We start from the raw sequence: 18585 nt of genomic DNA on the forward strand, positions 1-18585 counted from the left end.
TTCTGCAAATTACGAGTTGAAGTGGTTAGATTTATTTATCTACAATACTTTGTGGGCTGCAAGGGTTTGTTGTTGATGTTGCGAATATAAACATCAAGTTGCAACTGATTTCGATATGCAGTTTATGTTATGAATTTTATGTGATATATGTTAGTTTCTCTTATTTGACCGAGTATCGGAACCACAGGCAATTGTTCTATTTATGGAAAGGTCGACTATTCATAAAAAAAATACAACAATATTACAAATGGATTGTCGACCTTCACATAAATAGAAACAAGTGCCTGTGGTCGTAATGTCATACCACAGAGAAGATCAGAGAAAAATGTTATCTGTTGATAAGTTATATAATCCGGAGACAGTAAAATGAAAATAATCTAATGTTTTGACCTCACCGAACAGTTAGGCATCGATGTAATGCTAATTAAAGGTTCTTTTGTGGCTTTTCGTTTTACGACATTAGATTGATGGCTTAAAATTTGATTTTTAATAAGTCAGGATGTAGCAAGATGGAGTGCTATTATAAAACACTAAATGCAAAAATGTAATTATGAGTTGCTTTTTATTATTGGTTTCGAGTGATGCGCAAACGAACAATTACCGTTTTCTTGTATTATCAAGACAGAATGTTTACTTGTTCAGCTGTCTGTGCTTAAAACAAATCTCCTACAAGTGGTTCACATGGCTATTTAAACGAGAGAAGTGGGTTTAATAGTCTGTTATCAATAACACGAGTTCAAACATATTATTTGATTAACTCAAAACCAAAATTCAATTGTAATGTTTTTTATATAGATTTTGCGTCGTTTTTATAATTCTGTTAGTCGTCCTGAAAAAAAAAAGGTGGAAGCGACTAATACAACATGTGATAAACATTTATTGTTAATGATATATTATTTGATGTTTGGTAAGCTATTGGTGTAATTGTTTGATCGCTGACTCCAATTACATTGACTGATCGACATTTATTATTTTACTTAATTGTCGATGATACATGACTTATTAGTGATTTGCTTGATAACAATTGTCTGGTTAGAACTGCATCTGCGTCCATTTTAGACGTCATTCATGGCCGAGCACAATGTTGTAAAAACTACTGCAGCCAAAGAAACAGGAGGGAAAACAGTTGTTATAGCTTTTGATGGAAGTGATTATGCGAAACATGCGATGAAATGTGAGTAATAATTATATTTGTATGATTTGTTTACAATCATTGATCATTCAATTTGATCTAATAATTTAGAAGGTCGTACACTTTTAGAGAACTTTTTAAAGTTATAACTTCTTTCGAAGTCTACGTTAAAGTAATTACTAGTTATGTTTTTTTTTAATTTCTGTCGTCAGTGTTTATGCATACATGTACGAGTGCAAGTGAAAAGTAGTAAAACATAAAAACTGAACTTTAAGGGAAATTCAATACAAAGAAGGCCCTTAAAAAATGCCAAATTCAAAAGCATAAACACATCTAACAAATGCAAAACTGCTGGCATATTCCTGACTTGACTTTCTGAGTATAAATTACATGGTAATGTGGAGTTCTCAGGTGCAAATGCAGGATTGATGTAAAAAGGGGGAATGGGGCTCGTAAGAGAATCAGAAATATTTTAATCTGTACATGGTTCTGTTTATAATATGTATTTTTTATAGAAACGCTGATAAACCTTCAGTATACAAGTCAAGTGAATTACCAACTATATTTTGTAGTTGTTTACAAAATAAGTGTTTAACAGCATATATTAGAAACACTAGAACTATCATAGAATTAATCCATAATCTTTTTTGGTGAATTATTTACGAGTTGTTTACACGATAAGTGTTTTACGAGGATATGTTATACCAATTAGGTTTTAAATTAGTTTATTTAGATAATGTATTATCGATTTACATTCTCAGTGTATTTGTTGTACATTTTTGTACGTCCGTCTGTCCGTCTGTCTGTCCGTCTGTCTGTATGACGTAAACATGTCGCACCGTAACTTGAGAACGACTTATCCAAATTTCACGAAACTTTAAATAGTTATTTCTTATGATGGTCAAATGATCTGTATACTTTTTGGTGAAAATAAGATTAAAACTTTTTGAGTTACGGCACTTTGTAACTAAAACAGGGGTGTGTTTTTTTCACATGTCGCACCTTATCTCAAAAGCGATTTTTGATTATTGCTTAAAACTTTACACACTTCTTCGATATATTAATCTGATAAGATCTGTATACTTTTTGGCGATGATTCAAAATTTCATTTTTGAGTTATTCAGTATTTTGTAAAAAAAAAAAAGGGGGGGGTTCACATGTCACGCTGTATCTCAGAAACGATTTATGATTATTGCTTTAAACTTTGCACACTTCTTTATTATATTAATCTTAAGATCTGTATACTATTTGGTGATTATTCAAAATTTTATTTTTTGAGTTATTGAGTATTTTGTAAAAAAGGGTTTGTTTTTTTACATGTCGGGCCATATCTCAAAAACAATTTATGATTATTGCTTAAAACTTTACACACGTCTTTCTTATATTAATCTCAAGATCTGTATACTTTTTGGTTTTCATTCAAAATTTTATCTAAGTGATATTTAGTTTTAAAAAAAACAGGAGGGGTTTCACATGTCCTGCCGTATTTCAAAAACAATATATGGTTATTGCTTAAAACTTTCTCAGAAACAATTTATGATTTTGCATAAAACTTCTACACAAGACGACGGGCGTATCATGCGCTCATGGTGCAGCTGTTTATTGTCAAATGTAACTTGCTTTAAACATCAACATTAAAGGACTGTGAATAAAATATTAGTTTAAAACAAAATACAACCAGAGTGTATTTCAGCCGTTCTAGTAAAAACTTTACAAAAGAATAACTGCAAATGTTTCGTTCGAGGCTAGCATCAATTTACTATGAAATGTCAGGTTCCATTTTGATTTTATGAAACACCAGTTAGATGTTCTGGCAAAACATATGTAATAGTGTACTCCCATCATTATGGAATCAAAATGAACTTTTATCGGTATTGAAATGAAGAAAAATTGGATTTCCTATTCCTTTAAATATCAATATCTGAATTTATTCTTTAGGAACTTTACTATAATTTATATGTAAAATCTAACTATTGGTTTTTTTATTATTTAATGTAACCAAACAGCATAAATCAACGATAATTGTCTTTGGTTGCTCTTATTTCTATAACTATGTATTATGTGTTAGAATCTGCATGCAAATCGTTAAAACCATTTCATATCAGGCCCTAAGTTTGGTAATGAAGGTTGTTTTTTACTAACATTACTTTGTAATATGTGTCCCACTTCTCTAGATTCGAAACGAATGCAAGACTTTGTGTTTTATATATTTTTTAGATAGAAACCTATCTTTTTGTGACAGTTCGTAAACAAATTATGTTGACCTCTAGATGTCTCTTGGGCTTTCTTGTCGAGTTTCTTGTCTTATCGATCGATGTACAACCCTTTTTAATCTCATTTTTATAACCCTGTGTGACTTCAACTGTTTTTAGTAAAGACATTCATTTATTGTGAAAGCCTTCATAAAATGCTAAATATTTGGGGTATTAAAATGCGTATGGATATTTTATGTAGTATGAGTCTGGGTTTTTTTTTATAATTTTTATCCTTGATTTAAAAAAACCTGAAGTATGAAATACTTTTTTTTTAAATCTAAATTTCTGAAGAGTTTCAGAGGAAAAAGTTTTTCTAGCATATACTGAATATTGACATATGGACTCCTTTCAGATTCAAATATCGAATACAAATTAAACTAAAATTAAAGAACTATGTTCATTTCGGAAAACTACATGGAAATACTAAACTTGGGATCGTTATATTTATACGCGGAATTAATGTATTATATTTAAGGTCTGTGTTAGTTTACACTTGGGAACAATTTATGGGGGATTCTTTCGCAATTACATTATCTTAAATTATAGTTTGTGTGATAACAGATTACTGTAACATGTAATAAACTGTTGGGGCTAGACTAGTAAAATAATGATCAATGTTTAGCAAACAGAACGTTTACTTCGATCAGTGAGGTTTAAGAAAAAATAGCACTGACTGGTTTTACCTTTTTGAATATTAAAATTTGACAATGTATGAAGAGCAAAGGTGAAACATTACAATGCAAGGGTCATCATGTTTCCTAGAACATAGAGGTGGACTGAACAAGCTTTTTCTTTTAATAATTATAAATTTGTGTTTTACTTTTAATACATATGGACTCTCTGTCATAAAAATTTACACAGTACTCGGAGTACAAAATGTATGCTAAAAAAACGAATATAGTATATTGATTGGTTGATTTCTGAGTTTGTGTTCGATATCAAACTCGAAATTAGTTTGACCTGGATAAGATAGGCTCAATGGGTCAGGTATTGATGACGTACAACTGATAAAACCCCACGAAATTGTGTGTCTCTACAAGGCTATTCGTTGTTCGACGTGATTTGGATTGAGAATGGAAATGGGGAATATTTCAAAGCAACAACTACCCGAACAAAGAGCAAATGACAGCCGAAGTCTACCAACCATTATGGGTCTTCAACGCAGCGAGAAAATCACGCATCCGGAGATTGGCTTCCGCTGGTTCCCAAAATAGACTTGTGTACTAGTTCAGTGGAATTGAAGGTCATATCAAAATCCAAAACATATAAATGAACTAAATTTGAAAAGAAACGTACCAGACTAACAAAGGTTCATGACTTAGAACATTGAGGCGCAATCATGCGACGGGGTAAAACATGTTTTGTGAGATCTCAACCGTCCCCCTTTCACTCTAGCCAATGCATGTAGAATAAAGAAATACATACATATATCATGTTTAGCAATATACGTACAGTTTAAAAGAAGTCGGAGTCCGTTGTCAGAAGACGTCACAAATTAAAGAATCATAAATTAACAAAGGACTAGTAGCAGTTTGTCCATGTTTGTATACATGTACATCTTTGTTTTTACCACAAAGGATTCGTAAGTTGATGGTTGGTGCACGTGTCTTCTGTTTGACATTTAATTGTCTTGAAATTGTTATCCTTTTTTATTATTAAGTATTCATATGGTTGTTATTTTTCTATGCTGCGTTAAAAAAATAGCACTAGTTTTATTCTAACTCTTTAAACTGTTTTATTTAGAAAAAAAAGTATACTTCTAGTCATACCGTTCCTGGAAATATTTTAAAACTCCTATGCATTCTAGCAGTCATATCTAGCCAAAGCCATGACCTCCTGTGCAGTCTAGTAGTCATATCTAGCCAAAGCCATGAACTCCTATGCAGTCTCAAAAAAAATCTCCTTTAGAGTACAAATGTCTTAAATTTTGAAATATAAAACACACGGACACAGTGTCATTTATTTTTTTTGTTTTGATATCACATTATGTAGCTTTAAATCAGATTTAATCCACATTTTCTACATGTTTAAGGAAACTATTGTACATGTACCAAGTCACAAGTATGACAGTTGTTTTCATCCGTTTGACGTGTTTGTTGATTTTTTGCTATGTAATAAGGGACTTTCAGTTTTGAATATTCCTTATATAAATCGATATTTTTGTTATTTTTCTTGTTTCTGTTAAGCTTACAAATTATAGTGGGTTCAGCTCACGTTGCTTTTATTGTATCGAAATCTTTTTACTACACGAATTTTATGTATAACGATCCTTCTATCTATCATTGAAAGCTGCTGTCTTTATTATTATTATTTTCAGATAAAGATGCTGAAAATGTCAACAAAAATATCGTAGCACTCAAGAGTATCTTTATTTGTAGCAACCACTTTCCCGCATAATGACATTGATGTGCTTACAAATAGTTAGGTCAAATGAGTGATTAAACGATGTATTTTGTTTAGCGTTAAGCAAATGATAACAGCAGACACACACAGTTTTGATAAAATGCAATGCCAGCGAGAATATTCCACACATAAGTGTTTAGATATATATTTGCCATTAAAAAATATGTGTTATTTGTATTATCTTTCATGTTTGCTAGTGTGCTTTATCCGTGTGACTTTTGGTGTTTCTTTGATACATATGACGTATGACTCTGTACTTTAAAAATCCTGCCATTATGTTATTGTTCTATTATAATTTTTGCATATTTTGAACGACAAAATTATTTTTTATCTCTATCTGTGTGACGTTAACAGTCTGACGTCAAACGCACGATTATATACCAGAGAACTTTAATGTTAAACTAGCCATTTGGTAACAGGACTTAAAATATTTCAATCCTTTATGGGTTGAATTTAAAATACTTAAATAATATACAAAAATAAGTAAGCAATGAGCGTGGTTATTAAATTTGATATATATGCAATATTTGTTTGCTTTAGTCCTGAGGTTGTGACACGATGATGACTGCTGTACCCCTATTTTGACAATTCTATCTATTATATCCGTGTTGGATTTTCTTCGGAGTTCAGTATTTTTGTGATTTTACTTTTTGAGACAACACACGAAAAGAAAACAATACTGTTTTTAAATTCAAGTCCAATATACTTGATTGTAATTTGTGTATCCGTTTAAGGTGGTACCTAACACTACAGGGAGATAACTCTTAAATTTGATATATATGCTATTTAGTGCTTCTTTGCTAAATATTTGTTTGCTTTAGTCCTGAGGTTGTGATACATGTACGATGATGACTGCTGTACCCATATTTTGACAATTCTATCTATTATGTCTGTTTTGTCTCATCGTTGTTAATATAATGGAATCTGATGCGACTGTCATACAAGTGAGAGGTTTAGCGCTATAAAACTAGGTTCAATTCCCCATTTTATACATAAGAACATGCTTGTACCAAGTCAGGAATATATGACAGTTGTTGTCCATTCGTTTGATGTGTTTTATTTTTTGATTTTACTCTTTGATTAGGGACTTTCCGTGTTGGATTTTCTTCGGAGTTCAGTATTTTTGTGATTTTACTTTTAGAGACAACACACGTAAAGAAAACAATACTGTTTTTAAATTCAAGTCCAATATACTTGATTGTAATTTGTGCATCCGTTTAATATGGTACCTAACACTACAGGGAGATAACTCTGTAAAATCAGCTGAACGTTTTAATTATGTTGTGTTTTAAGGGAATATTAAGTTTCTCAATGATCAAAATAAGTGTTTTTTTCTGATAAAACGGTTTGTTCAAATTTTTACATTTTTGTCAAAGAGTCAAAGTGAATACTTTCATGTCAAATATTTTTGAAAATTAAACGAGCCAAATTAATTTTAGTGAAAGTGTTCGATACCACCTTAAGCATCACTACCATAAATTAGAGTAACTGTTTGTTACCTCTGTTTTATAAAAGTCTTAAAGTTTATACATATATTGGCTAACTTACTTATCATATTTTATATTATTTCAGATTTTGCAGAAACCATCTACCTGCCAACAGACCATGTAGTTGTTGTGTATTGTGTTGAACTTGGAGATGTCATTACAACAGGTACAGATTATGTATTAAAAGCATCAACCACTCATTTGTCATGGGGTTACTGGGAAGGGGAGGGTGTAAATAAATTGTTTGACAATACTTTTTTTTAAAGGAAGACAAAAACTTTAAGATTGAAAATTAATAGTTTTTAGAATATTAAAACAGATTTGTTTTTTTTTATTCAAATAAAAATACACTGTTTGAACATATACACATAAAAACGGCTAACCAAGTTGAGTTATATATGCTCTTTTATTTGTCAAGTCTTTATTTAAGAACATACATGTTGTATTAAAATAATCTTTCTTGGAGGAATAATCGTGATTTCCTGTATCATCATAGCATGTGTATGAGTCCCGTTGCATTGATTGAATTATTCTAAATATGGATATTTATTGACCGGCCCGGCAGTCTGTTTTCAGATTTCTATTCAAATATTTTTCTTTGTAGAAAGAACAATATATGGCTTAAGTCAAGCGGGAGGTAAGAATCTCTATTGTATAATTAAATGATCTACAACGGTATCTAAGATAGAAGAAAAGCGATCGGATCTTGATGGTTCGAATATTGAAGCCCTTAAGTGTCAATCAAAAATAAAAATAAAGCACTCATGTGCACAAAGTACAAGCAGATACCCTGAAGTTCGACGCAAACATAAACATACAACTTGTGCGCACAAAGTATTACCAACCATATCTTTCAATGATGATAAAGATAATTACAAAATAAAAAGAAAATGTGTTGAATCAGATGTTTTTCAGTGTTTTGCGACCTTATGGTGACTTTCATATGGCATATTGCTTGTACTGTATCGTTTTTTACTATGATGTTTCTTTTAGGTGCTTCAATAAAACAATACCATCATTTATCTAATTATCATAAGATACCATTTTAATACTAGTCTAGACGTATAAATAATTTATACAAAAACAAAAACGGTTTTAAAAAGCCTGCCGCAATTCAAGGAACATGATGTACTAATAATCTCAAAAGTGTTTTATATTAAATATTGAATGCATGTCTTTAATTAAAGGGGCACTAGCTGTCAAATTCATTGTAACCGATTTGACTCAAATTCTCATATTTGGTTTATAACAATGCAAAACATTTATCCAAACTATCAAAAGTCTAAAATAAACAGTTTACAGAGCATGGGGTAGATAATATATAGGTTCGTTTCGTGTGTATTTTAGTCCAGACGCCATCTAATTAACTATCGATTTGACCTCAGATGACCATATAAGCGATGTAAACAAAAATAAAGATACGAATAGATTAAACCAACACCTGCAATTGCATTTTTATAGGTCTGTTTGATTTTATTTTATAGATTAAAAATAGATGTTTCTCATTGTTTTTAACCATATAAGAATGATTTTATGTGCATCGAATTAGTAATCAAATGATTTACCGTAGTTTCACTTTCATTGTTGACATTCTTTTTCTTTAAATAACCAGTACACGTACAATGCATGCGTTGTCAATCTCTAGCTAGGGGTTAACTTGAAGTTCACATGAATACCGGTTAGAATGATGATGACGTTTTCACTTGCAAGTGAATCAGTCAAAAATTATGTTTAATCGCTTATTTCAACAAAATTAAAGGAAATTGATTGCTAAAAGCAAATTATTATTTCATTATTCCAATTTGATTAATGATTGATCTAAAAAAAATCATACTTTATTTTTTTATATATATCGTAGCTAGTGCCCCTTTAAGTGCACTATACTTTAATGGCGTCTTTTATTTTGATGGATTAACTAGTGATTGATGGAATACAATAAATCCGAGGCAGCTTGATTCTCTACATTAGTATATAAGATTGTTCATTAAATTTATTTGCAGCACATATCTCAATCGATCACGGAGAACTCAAGGATCTAATCCAGAGGGAGATAGGAAGAATTAAGAATAAGCTGGTAGAGTTTGCTGCTTATATGAAAGAAATTAAGGTACCAAATCTATCCAATTATGTACGTGTATCTGTCGATATACCATTGTATAATTATTCATAAATACAAATTGTCTGACATACATTCTTGTGTAAAGGCTGAATTAATGATTTTAAAAATCTATTAGGTCCTCAAGTATCTTCTAAACAGTTAAATACTAATTTATTATTATATTTGTGTAATAAAGAACCACTACATCAACTAGTCAATTACAATCATACTTTCTGTATTGTTTGTTTACATACAGTTGTATATTTATGATGATGATAGTATCTGTTACAGTATATCTCTGGTAAATAACGACTTACTGTTGAAGACACATAAGTGAGGTTCTTGATGGGCGTCCTTTATTTTTTTCTTTTTTAAGACTATTTTCCTCTCTCTTTGTTGATTTTTGTCTATTTTCCTCTGTTTTTGATTTGTTTACTCTTTATTTTGTTCGTTTTACTCATTCTTCTATATTCTATAAAGTTACTCCATCCAAAACTTTATTAGTACTCGACAGTTATCGTTTTTGAGCATGACTATATTTGTTTTTGACATATTGCAGTACCGTGAATGTTTAAAAATGTACTTAATAAGTTTATTATTGAGTATGGCTATCAGAGTAAATATATGTTTTTCTTATCATGACATTGTGGCTTACCACTTAGAAGTAGTTTCACATGGTACATGTATTTATGTAGATTCATCATGATATTGTTTCCTGTTTTTTGTTTCGTTCTGTCAAACTAGTATTGTTTATTCGATTTTTCAAGTGTAAACATTAAACTGACAACACCATGGCAAAAAGACCAAAAGACAGTATAAAAAACACAACATTAAAAACTAAAGAATGAGAAACACGAACCCCACCAAAAACTAGGGGTGATCTGTGGTGCTCTGGATGAATAAGCAGAATGATCCTGTTCAACATGTGGCACCTGTGGTAACATTATTTTTCTCTGTAAATCTCTGTAGTGTTGGTCTTTATCTTGTACCTCAGTTATTTAATGGTTTCAAGAGAACAATTCATGTTATAGAATTTTATATTTATTTAACGTAAAACTATTCAGGTTTGAGAGGTCGCATACAATCTTAACAATAGACAGTTTTCTCAATCTTCAAAAAGTCCTGGTCAGTAAGGCTAACACCTTAACGCTTTACTTATTAGTATTGACATACAGACTGCTATAACTACTTAATTGAAAAAAGTATATTGTTTCAGAATGAAAGCGAAGTATTTGGGACCATTTATTGAGTATAGAACGAATACTTTTCTGATGTGGAGTCTTTTTATACGCCCGTCAAAATTTTGACGGGACGTATTATGGTATACAAATGTCCGGTATCCGTCCGTCCGTTCGTCCGTCTGTCTGTCCGGCGTAAACATGTCGCACCGTAACTTGAGAACGACTTATCTAAATTTCATGAAACTTAATATAGTTGTTTTTTATGATGGTCAAATTATGATCTGTATACTTTTTGGTGAAAATGAGATTTAAACTTTTTGAGTTACGGCACTTTGTAACTAAAACAGGGGTGTGTTTTTTTTCACATGTCGCACCGTATCTCAAAAACGATTCTTGATTATTGCTTAAAACTTTACACACTTCTTAGTTATATTAATCTTAATATCTGTATCCTTTTTGGTGATGATTCAAAATTTCATTTTTTAGTTATTGAGTATTTTGTAAAAAAGGGGGAGGGTTTTTTACATGTCGCGCCGTATCTCAAAAACGATTTATGATTATTGCTTAAAACTTTACACACTTCTTTGTTATATTAATCTAAAGATCTGTATACTTTTTGGTGATGATTCAAATTTCATTTTTGAGTTATTGAGTATTTTGTAAAAAAGGAGGAGCGGGTTTTTACATGTCGTGCCGTGTCTCAAAAAACAATTTATGATAATGGCTTAAAACTACACACACTTCTTTGTTATATTAATCTAAATATCTGTATACTTTTTGGTGATGACTCAAAATTTTATTTTTGAGTTATTTAGTATTTTGTAAAAAAAGGGGGAGCGGGTTTTTACATGTCGTGCCGTATCTCAAAAACAATTTATGATTATTGCTTGAAACTGTACACACTTCTTTGTTATATTAATCTAAAGATCTGTATACTTTTTGGTTTGATTCAAAATTTTATTTTAGTGATATTTGTAAAAAAAAAAAAAAACAGGGTGGGAAGGGGGGGGGGGGGGGGGGGTCTCATTTCCCGCCGTGTCTCAAAAGCAATAAATTGTAATTGCTTAAAACTTTCTCAGAAACTATTTATGAGTATTGCATAAAACTTCCACACAAGACGTCGGGCGTATCATGCGCTCATAGCGCAGCTGTTTATTTGTTAATATGATATTAAAATTAAACTTTTTTTCAAATTAATAAAGATGGATTAAATAACAAAGTAAATAAATGTTCTAACATGACTCTTTTCTTGTGTATACTTTTTTCTTTCAGTTGAACGGCACAGTAAAGAGTACCCATGCAAGTTCTCCTGGACTTGGAGTTATACATGTGGCAAATGAATTGAACGCTGATCTTATTGTAACCGGAAGTAGAGGTTATGGCAGATTCAGAAGGACATTGCTAGGAAGCGTCAGTGATTACATATTACATCATTCGTCTGTGCCTGTCATGGTGGTCACATATCCGAAAGATCACCATCACCATCACCACCATCATCACCATAAACATAAAGAGTAATTTTTGAGAGAGAGAGCGAGAGAGATGAGGCGACTCAAACGATATACAGAAAAATGTTATATCTTCACTTGCACTAACATGATTTGAAGGAGTTCGTTTTAGATTTCTTATTTATGAAGATCTACAAACAATTAGAGGCAATTCGGATTGATTTGAAACAAACAGGGTTTTTGATGTTTGGTGACATTGATGTTGAAACCCTGAAAGGTTTTACGTGTCTGACTTTCTAAATTTTTGTTCTCGAAGAACGTGATGAAGGTTGTCTTAGAAACATTAATATCAGCACTTTACATTCAAAACATCTGTGTCAACCCTTTAGTTGATATCTTCCGTTTATCCGAACGTTCTGAATGACAATGTGACTGCTAATGGTCTTTTAGCACAATTCAGATGTAAAGTAATGACAAATGAGTATAGAGCGATGGCATATTATTATATTGCATGTTTTAAGCTAAAGACTGAAAATATGTTGATATAGACGTATACATGTATTAAATGTAGTGCTCACTAAAACCAATTGTTTTACATAATAGCTTTGATAAATCTAACGGAATAGAGACACAAAGAGACTGTATAGACATTTCTAACACTGTGCTACTGTAAGTTGTATCATTGTATCTTTGGATATTTGAAAACTCCTGACTTTGTATTACTAGTAAGTTTATCACCATCGACAGCCATTTAATTAAAGAACCAATAATCAGCTGACTTATATCTAAGTTCGATTACTCTGACAGTGTCAACAATTAATGTCAACTTAAGATTATATGTTCTTCAGAAAGAAAATAAATCCCAATGCTGAATATATACTTTGCTACAGGACGTCCCCAATCTATTATAATATCAAATTGTCTCAGTGAATTACTTGATATTGTAATTTGATCTTATTTTGTCGTTTTTGTTTTATTGAATAATTCGTTCGTTCTTCCAATCATGTTGAATTTATCACCACGGTACGATTATTATAATGAATATTTGATACCATGCTCTATGTGTACAGGACACATTTTTCCTTAGGGAGTTGCAATCCAATAGTTAATCATTCATCACAATATTAATAAAATGCGGGATACGTAAGTCGTCAATGGGACAGCAACCCGTCAACAATATTTGTACAATAACTTACTTATTTACTTATTTTGTCCAAAAAAAAGATCATACTAGATTAATGTGTACATGTTCAAAATATAGTGTCAAATATTTCATGCAGATTCAAGTCGAGAATAATTGGAGAATAATTATTAACGATTAATATTAAAAGTTCATGTAGGTAGACCGAGATAAAGGTCGAGCAATAATACAACTAGAACATGAGGTAAAAACGTATGTACATGTATATATACAGGAGAGCTAGTGTGGCACTTTCTCAAACAAGGCATCGGTCTTGCATTTTAACACCCCCATTTCAAACGGACGTGGTTATGTACCTAACTTTCCCGCCCAGTTAAAACGATGATAACCCACTTTAGCAAAAAATGTAATTTTGATGGACGTCTGATACTTCTACTGTATGTTGCATATCGAGGTTTTTTTTTTTTTGCACGGTTACGTTCAAATGTTTCTATGTAGTATTAAGTAAACTTTTATTTATCTTCTTGTCGTTTTTTCTTCTTTTTTTTCATAGGTATTGCCTAATTTTCTTTAGACATTTCTGTAGTGCCCTTTGTATATGATTTTCTGTTTTGTCAGTAAAATTAATCATAAATTTGTACATGTAACTGATGTATAATTGATTAATGTCCAATGGTAAAAATTACAAAAAATTCAGTAAACTGGTTTGCATTATACCCGCACTTTGAAATTGCATTATACTAGCTCACATAGTAAGAATCCCAAAGTTGACATTGTGCTCTTAGCTGGCAACAACAGTCTACATGTAACGGAGACTCCAAGTCCTGCAGTATTGGCTCTTAAACATGAATACCCTCAAAACAACAAAATTTAATTGTTTTGGGTTTGACCTTTAAGTGCCAAAGATAAAATTAAGAATATTTGTGCGCGCGACTTTAAATCTTGTGCGCACAACTTTTAATCTTGTGCGCACAACTTTTAATCTTGTGCGCACAACTTTTAAACTTGTGCACACAACTTTAAATCTTGAGCGCACAACTTTTAAACTTGTGCGCACAATTTTAAATCTTGTGCGCACAATTTTAAATCTTGTGCGCACAACTTTTTTAAACTTGTGCACACAACTTTTATGGTTCAATTGCACTAGACTGAGTTATATTGGAAGAAGCAATGTTTGGTTAGGTAAAACGGGATATAATGGATATCTTTTAAGTACCGGACTCCATGTGAAAATGCAGCTTTGTTATGTGCTTTGGAAAACTTTGCAGAGATCGACAAAATAAACCTTGCAGATTTTCTTGATAGCCACTCTTGTAAAAAGTGGGAAAACCTGACAATTTCAACCTATTAATCATAAAGGAAATTCCACATCAAGAACTAGTTCAGCAACCAAAGTACATTGTTCGGACTTGTGCACCTTGATCAATCCAACGAAATAACAACAGCTTTACAATACGTAACAACCGACTGTTAAGAACGTTTTGTGAAGCCTTATTTTTCTTGAAAACCTTTCTTTTGCTGATAGTGATGTCATGCAGTACTTGAGAATATACATCAAAGAAATAGTCCAGGCCAAATTAAAATTGTTTTTATGCTTTTGTACAGCGTCAGACTTAATGTTGAAAGACCTGGCAGATGGTTTGTTTTACAAGATAGTCTTGGTCATGCGGAAAATTTTTGTTAGTAACAAAGAGCTACGAAAATTATCCCTCATTTAGAACAGAATTTAACGGTTTCTTATCAATGATATTTGGGTAATGGACATCATTTAATTACCAAATTGAAGTCTTGATAGGTACATGTTTGTTTGCATATCAAAACTTTTTTTTTTTAAATTATTTATGTTGATCCTAATTGACTCTTTTTATTCATAGCCTAGTTAACTTGTACCAGAAACACGTACACAATGTAGAACTGTTTAATTCATTATGTGAAGAAAATCATTAAAAAAACTACCCTCAACTTTTATATTTTGCACACATGTTTCCCAAATGTCTATACTGATGAAAATATTTTGATTTATTATAGTAATAATGTGTAGGTCTGTCGTCAATAATTGTTTGGGTAATCAGAAACAATGAATATGGTAAATAAATGCATGACTCAAAATTTCTACATTGACAAAGCCCAAAGCAACGGAACATTAGATTTATTGCTGTTCTTCATCTCAAAGTCAGTGATGCTTTCAACGGTCTCACCGCGATGCAAGTTCAAGATGGAATCTTTGCTGTATGTTTATAATGATATGGCACTATGTTAGGGTTTTTGATTGCATGAATACATGATAACAAGGGCATTTTGAGGCTGATTATTTTATCATAATGTGTTATTTCTAATGAATAATTGTTTGCGTTATTTCATTGGTGTGATAATTTTATAACTAAAGGAAATGGTTTAATGACTACCAACGGACACCAATGAGTTATTACATGATAACAGACACACACCCCTAAACAGAGACTCGATAAATCTACATCTGTGTAAAGTAGTTTGGGCAATAAGGATCAATTTTGGGGTCTTTTTACAGCTGACTCTGCGGTATGGGCTTTGCTCATTGTTGAAGGCCGTACGGTGAACTATAGTTGTTAATTTCTGTGTCATTTAGTCTCTTGTAGAGAGTTGTCTCATTGGCAATCAAACCACATCTTCTTTTTTATTGTTAATGTGCTGATTTTGTGAGCTGAGAAGGGTGCGTAGCTATATTCCGACAGTCCACAAGTCCGACTTCCCCATTTGTCAAACTGTCTATTTTCCGACACCTCCTTCAGGCGACAGTCCAAAAAATAACCCCTTCTTGTTCTTCCAGAAATATTTTGACACGTAAACACATTGTGTCTATTTCATTTTTATCTTAAAATGAAAATAAAGGAGAAGGAATATGCAGTAATGTCAGAAAGACAACATGCATCCCCTACGAAACTAGACATCTGGAGTTCACACTTGATCTCCAATAAAGTTGGAAGCCATTTATCATATGACGAGCCTTTAAATATCTCTAGGAAAATATACAAGTGGATAAATTGGCAAACACAACAATTTATCTTCAAAAATGTCGAGTAACAACAACATATAAAGAGACAATCACATGTCAATGACCACCAATTTCTGACTTAGGACAGACGCAAATTATTTGCGGAAGGTGAAAATATCTTGTTCAAGGGTTTCATTTAAAAACAAAACCAAAAAAAAAAAAAACGCAGTTACACATACACATAAACAGAAGAAATTAACCGCAATATACTGGTATTCAATTTCTCCAAAAAGTACTCTAACATCAATTGACAGTACCGAAGGACAAGCAAACCAAATATTAAGATGAATGCTCGAAGTTCAGGACGAAAATACTGATAAAGTACTGCAAATTTACAAATTATTTTTTTAATTGGAATAATGCAACAAGATGTTCGTCGCATTAGTAAAAACTCGTATTTTGATTTTATCAGTAACTATTTCATATAACATTTACTGAAATCACAATAAAAGTATTAACCGCAAATGTTGGATAGTTCAATCGCAAAAATAAATGCACGCATTGGTTTCTAAATTTCAGTTCTTTTCAATAGATATAAGAAGATGTGGTATAAGTGCCAATGAGACACCTCTCCATCCATGTCACAATTTGTAAAAGTAGACCATTGTAGTTCAAAGTACAGTCTTCAAACGTAGCCTTGGCTCACACCGAACAGCAAGCTATAAAGGGCCCCAAAAATGACTAGAGTCAATTTTGTAAAACCATTCAAACGGGAAAACCAACGGTCTAATCTACATAAAAACAAGAAACCAGAAACACTTATGAACCACATCAACAAGCGATAACTACTGAACATCAGATTCCCAACTTAGGACAGGTCCAAAAAATGCAGCGGGTTAATACGTTTTAAGGAACCAACCTTCACTCTTATCTGAAACAATAGTGTAACATCACAACATAGAAAGACACACTATAAAATATCAATTGAAATGGCTGAACTCAATCAAAAGACATATTAACACTAGTGAACATACACTGAACTAATAAATTTGATCTATAATACAATGTAAATACAAAATCAATAAAATAAGGGGTGAATAAATAAAGGCAGCAGTAGTATACCGCTGTAAGATGTTAAACAATATAAAAAAAAAAAAAACAATAACCTTGAACAAAAAGCCGCCATATACAATAATTTAGACAGGTAAATGAAAATAATTTTGTGGTAAGGTATAAAAGCCGATATAACAATTGTATCAGTCGTAAAACTTTCATATTTATTTCGTATTCAGCATCAAAGACGATTTAACGGCCTTCTTCATACAATACCTCATATATGCCAGTTAGAGAACGTCACAGACGTCTTAATATGCTTATTATTTATTCTTACAGATATAACATGTAATTTTAAAATTAAGGACTAAAAAAAGATTATCTCGACAAAACGTTGTTATATGGACCTGATAAATCAAAATATAAACTTCGGGCTACGTGCCTTGTCGATATAGCTTCGAACAAGTCCATATAACAACGAATTGGCCTCGTCAGAAGTCCATAATTGATAAGTAATTGATGGCTTTTGCTTCAACAAATTAATATCTTACAACATCAAAGGAAAAAGTAAAAATAATGACACTGTAAGTGAAGCTTAACGCAAAATATAACTGCCACGCCATTGCTGGTTCTAGAGAAATAGAGGATTTTAATAGCTTTTTTTCCCAATAAGAGCTTAATATGTTAACATGTTAACCTTTGGACACTGCTTGCAGCTCAGAAAAGATATAATTTATTCACAATATATTCATATACTACTTGCATGTATACTTCGGATATTTTGTAAAATTTTCAATACTTTTGTCATCGCTTTGTGAATTGTAATAAATAGTGAAAGGAAATGTCATTGGGCTTGCTCATATGTCCGTTGTGTTTTGTACGAAATATATGGAAACTGTTTGGAAATTTAGCAGTAGATTGTTTATTTTGACTTGTGAACAACTGTCATTTAACAGAGTGTAATGTGATGATTTGGTTTGCCGAGTTCTTAGGAAATGCTCTAATAGCATTAGCGTTTACACTAGCTCTTGTTGATTTAGAATTTAGTATTTAAACATTTTCAACTCTCGATCTTCTGTAAAGAGAACCATCTATAATTGATTTAATTAATAACTGAACTTAACTTGCCGAATTATTCGTACAATATGGTAGCTCATCATGGGATCGGAACTGACGAAGTGCAGAAGCGCACGGATAAATGTTAATTAAAACCAAAGTATTTAACGGAAATGCATTGAACTCTAAAGTTTTCTATCATATATTTGTCTTGATTGACAAATAAAAATTGTTGTTGTTGTTGAATATTCATATATTGTCTTATCAATTGTCTTGTTTGTTCTGGGTTTTTTTGAAAATATTGTACATAAATGTCTTCTATGTATATATCTATGTTCATGGTTTATAGAATATACCGAG

General features: G+C 31.7%; 1 protein-coding gene and 1 long non-coding RNA gene across 2 annotated transcripts in view; both read left to right on the forward strand.

Annotated features, from left to right (window-relative positions):
- LOC139485827 (uncharacterized) overlaps positions 1-18585 on the forward strand; it is a 971519-nt gene that overhangs the window by 923957 nt on the left and 28977 nt on the right. The window lies entirely within an intron of this gene.
- LOC139485818 (stress response protein NhaX-like) lies at positions 884-12777 on the forward strand. The gene is made up of 5 exons (XM_071270466.1): positions 884-1174; positions 7363-7443; positions 7882-7914; positions 9278-9384; positions 11829-12777. Exons 1-5 carry the CDS (start codon positions 1069-1071, stop codon positions 12072-12074), a joined length of 573 nt encoding a protein of 190 aa, XP_071126567.1. The 5' UTR covers positions 884-1068; the 3' UTR covers positions 12075-12777.

The sequence above is a fragment of the Mytilus edulis genome, chromosome 1, assembly GCF_963676685.1.
Source record: "Mytilus edulis chromosome 1, xbMytEdul2.2, whole genome shotgun sequence".
Lineage (NCBI taxonomy): Eukaryota > Metazoa > Mollusca > Bivalvia > Mytilida > Mytilidae > Mytilus > Mytilus edulis.

Coding starts and splice junctions, on each gene's coding strand:
- LOC139485818 (XM_071270466.1), top strand. CDS start 1,069: ATGGCCGAGCACAATGTTGTAAAAACTACTGCAGCCAAAGAAACAGGA. Junction 1,175..7,362: donor TGCGAAACATGCGATGAAAT/GTGAGTAATAAT, acceptor ATATTATTTCAG/ATTTTGCAGAAACCATCTAC. Junction 7,444..7,881: donor TGGAGATGTCATTACAACAG/GTACAGATTATG, acceptor TTTTCTTTGTAG/AAAGAACAATATATGGCTTA.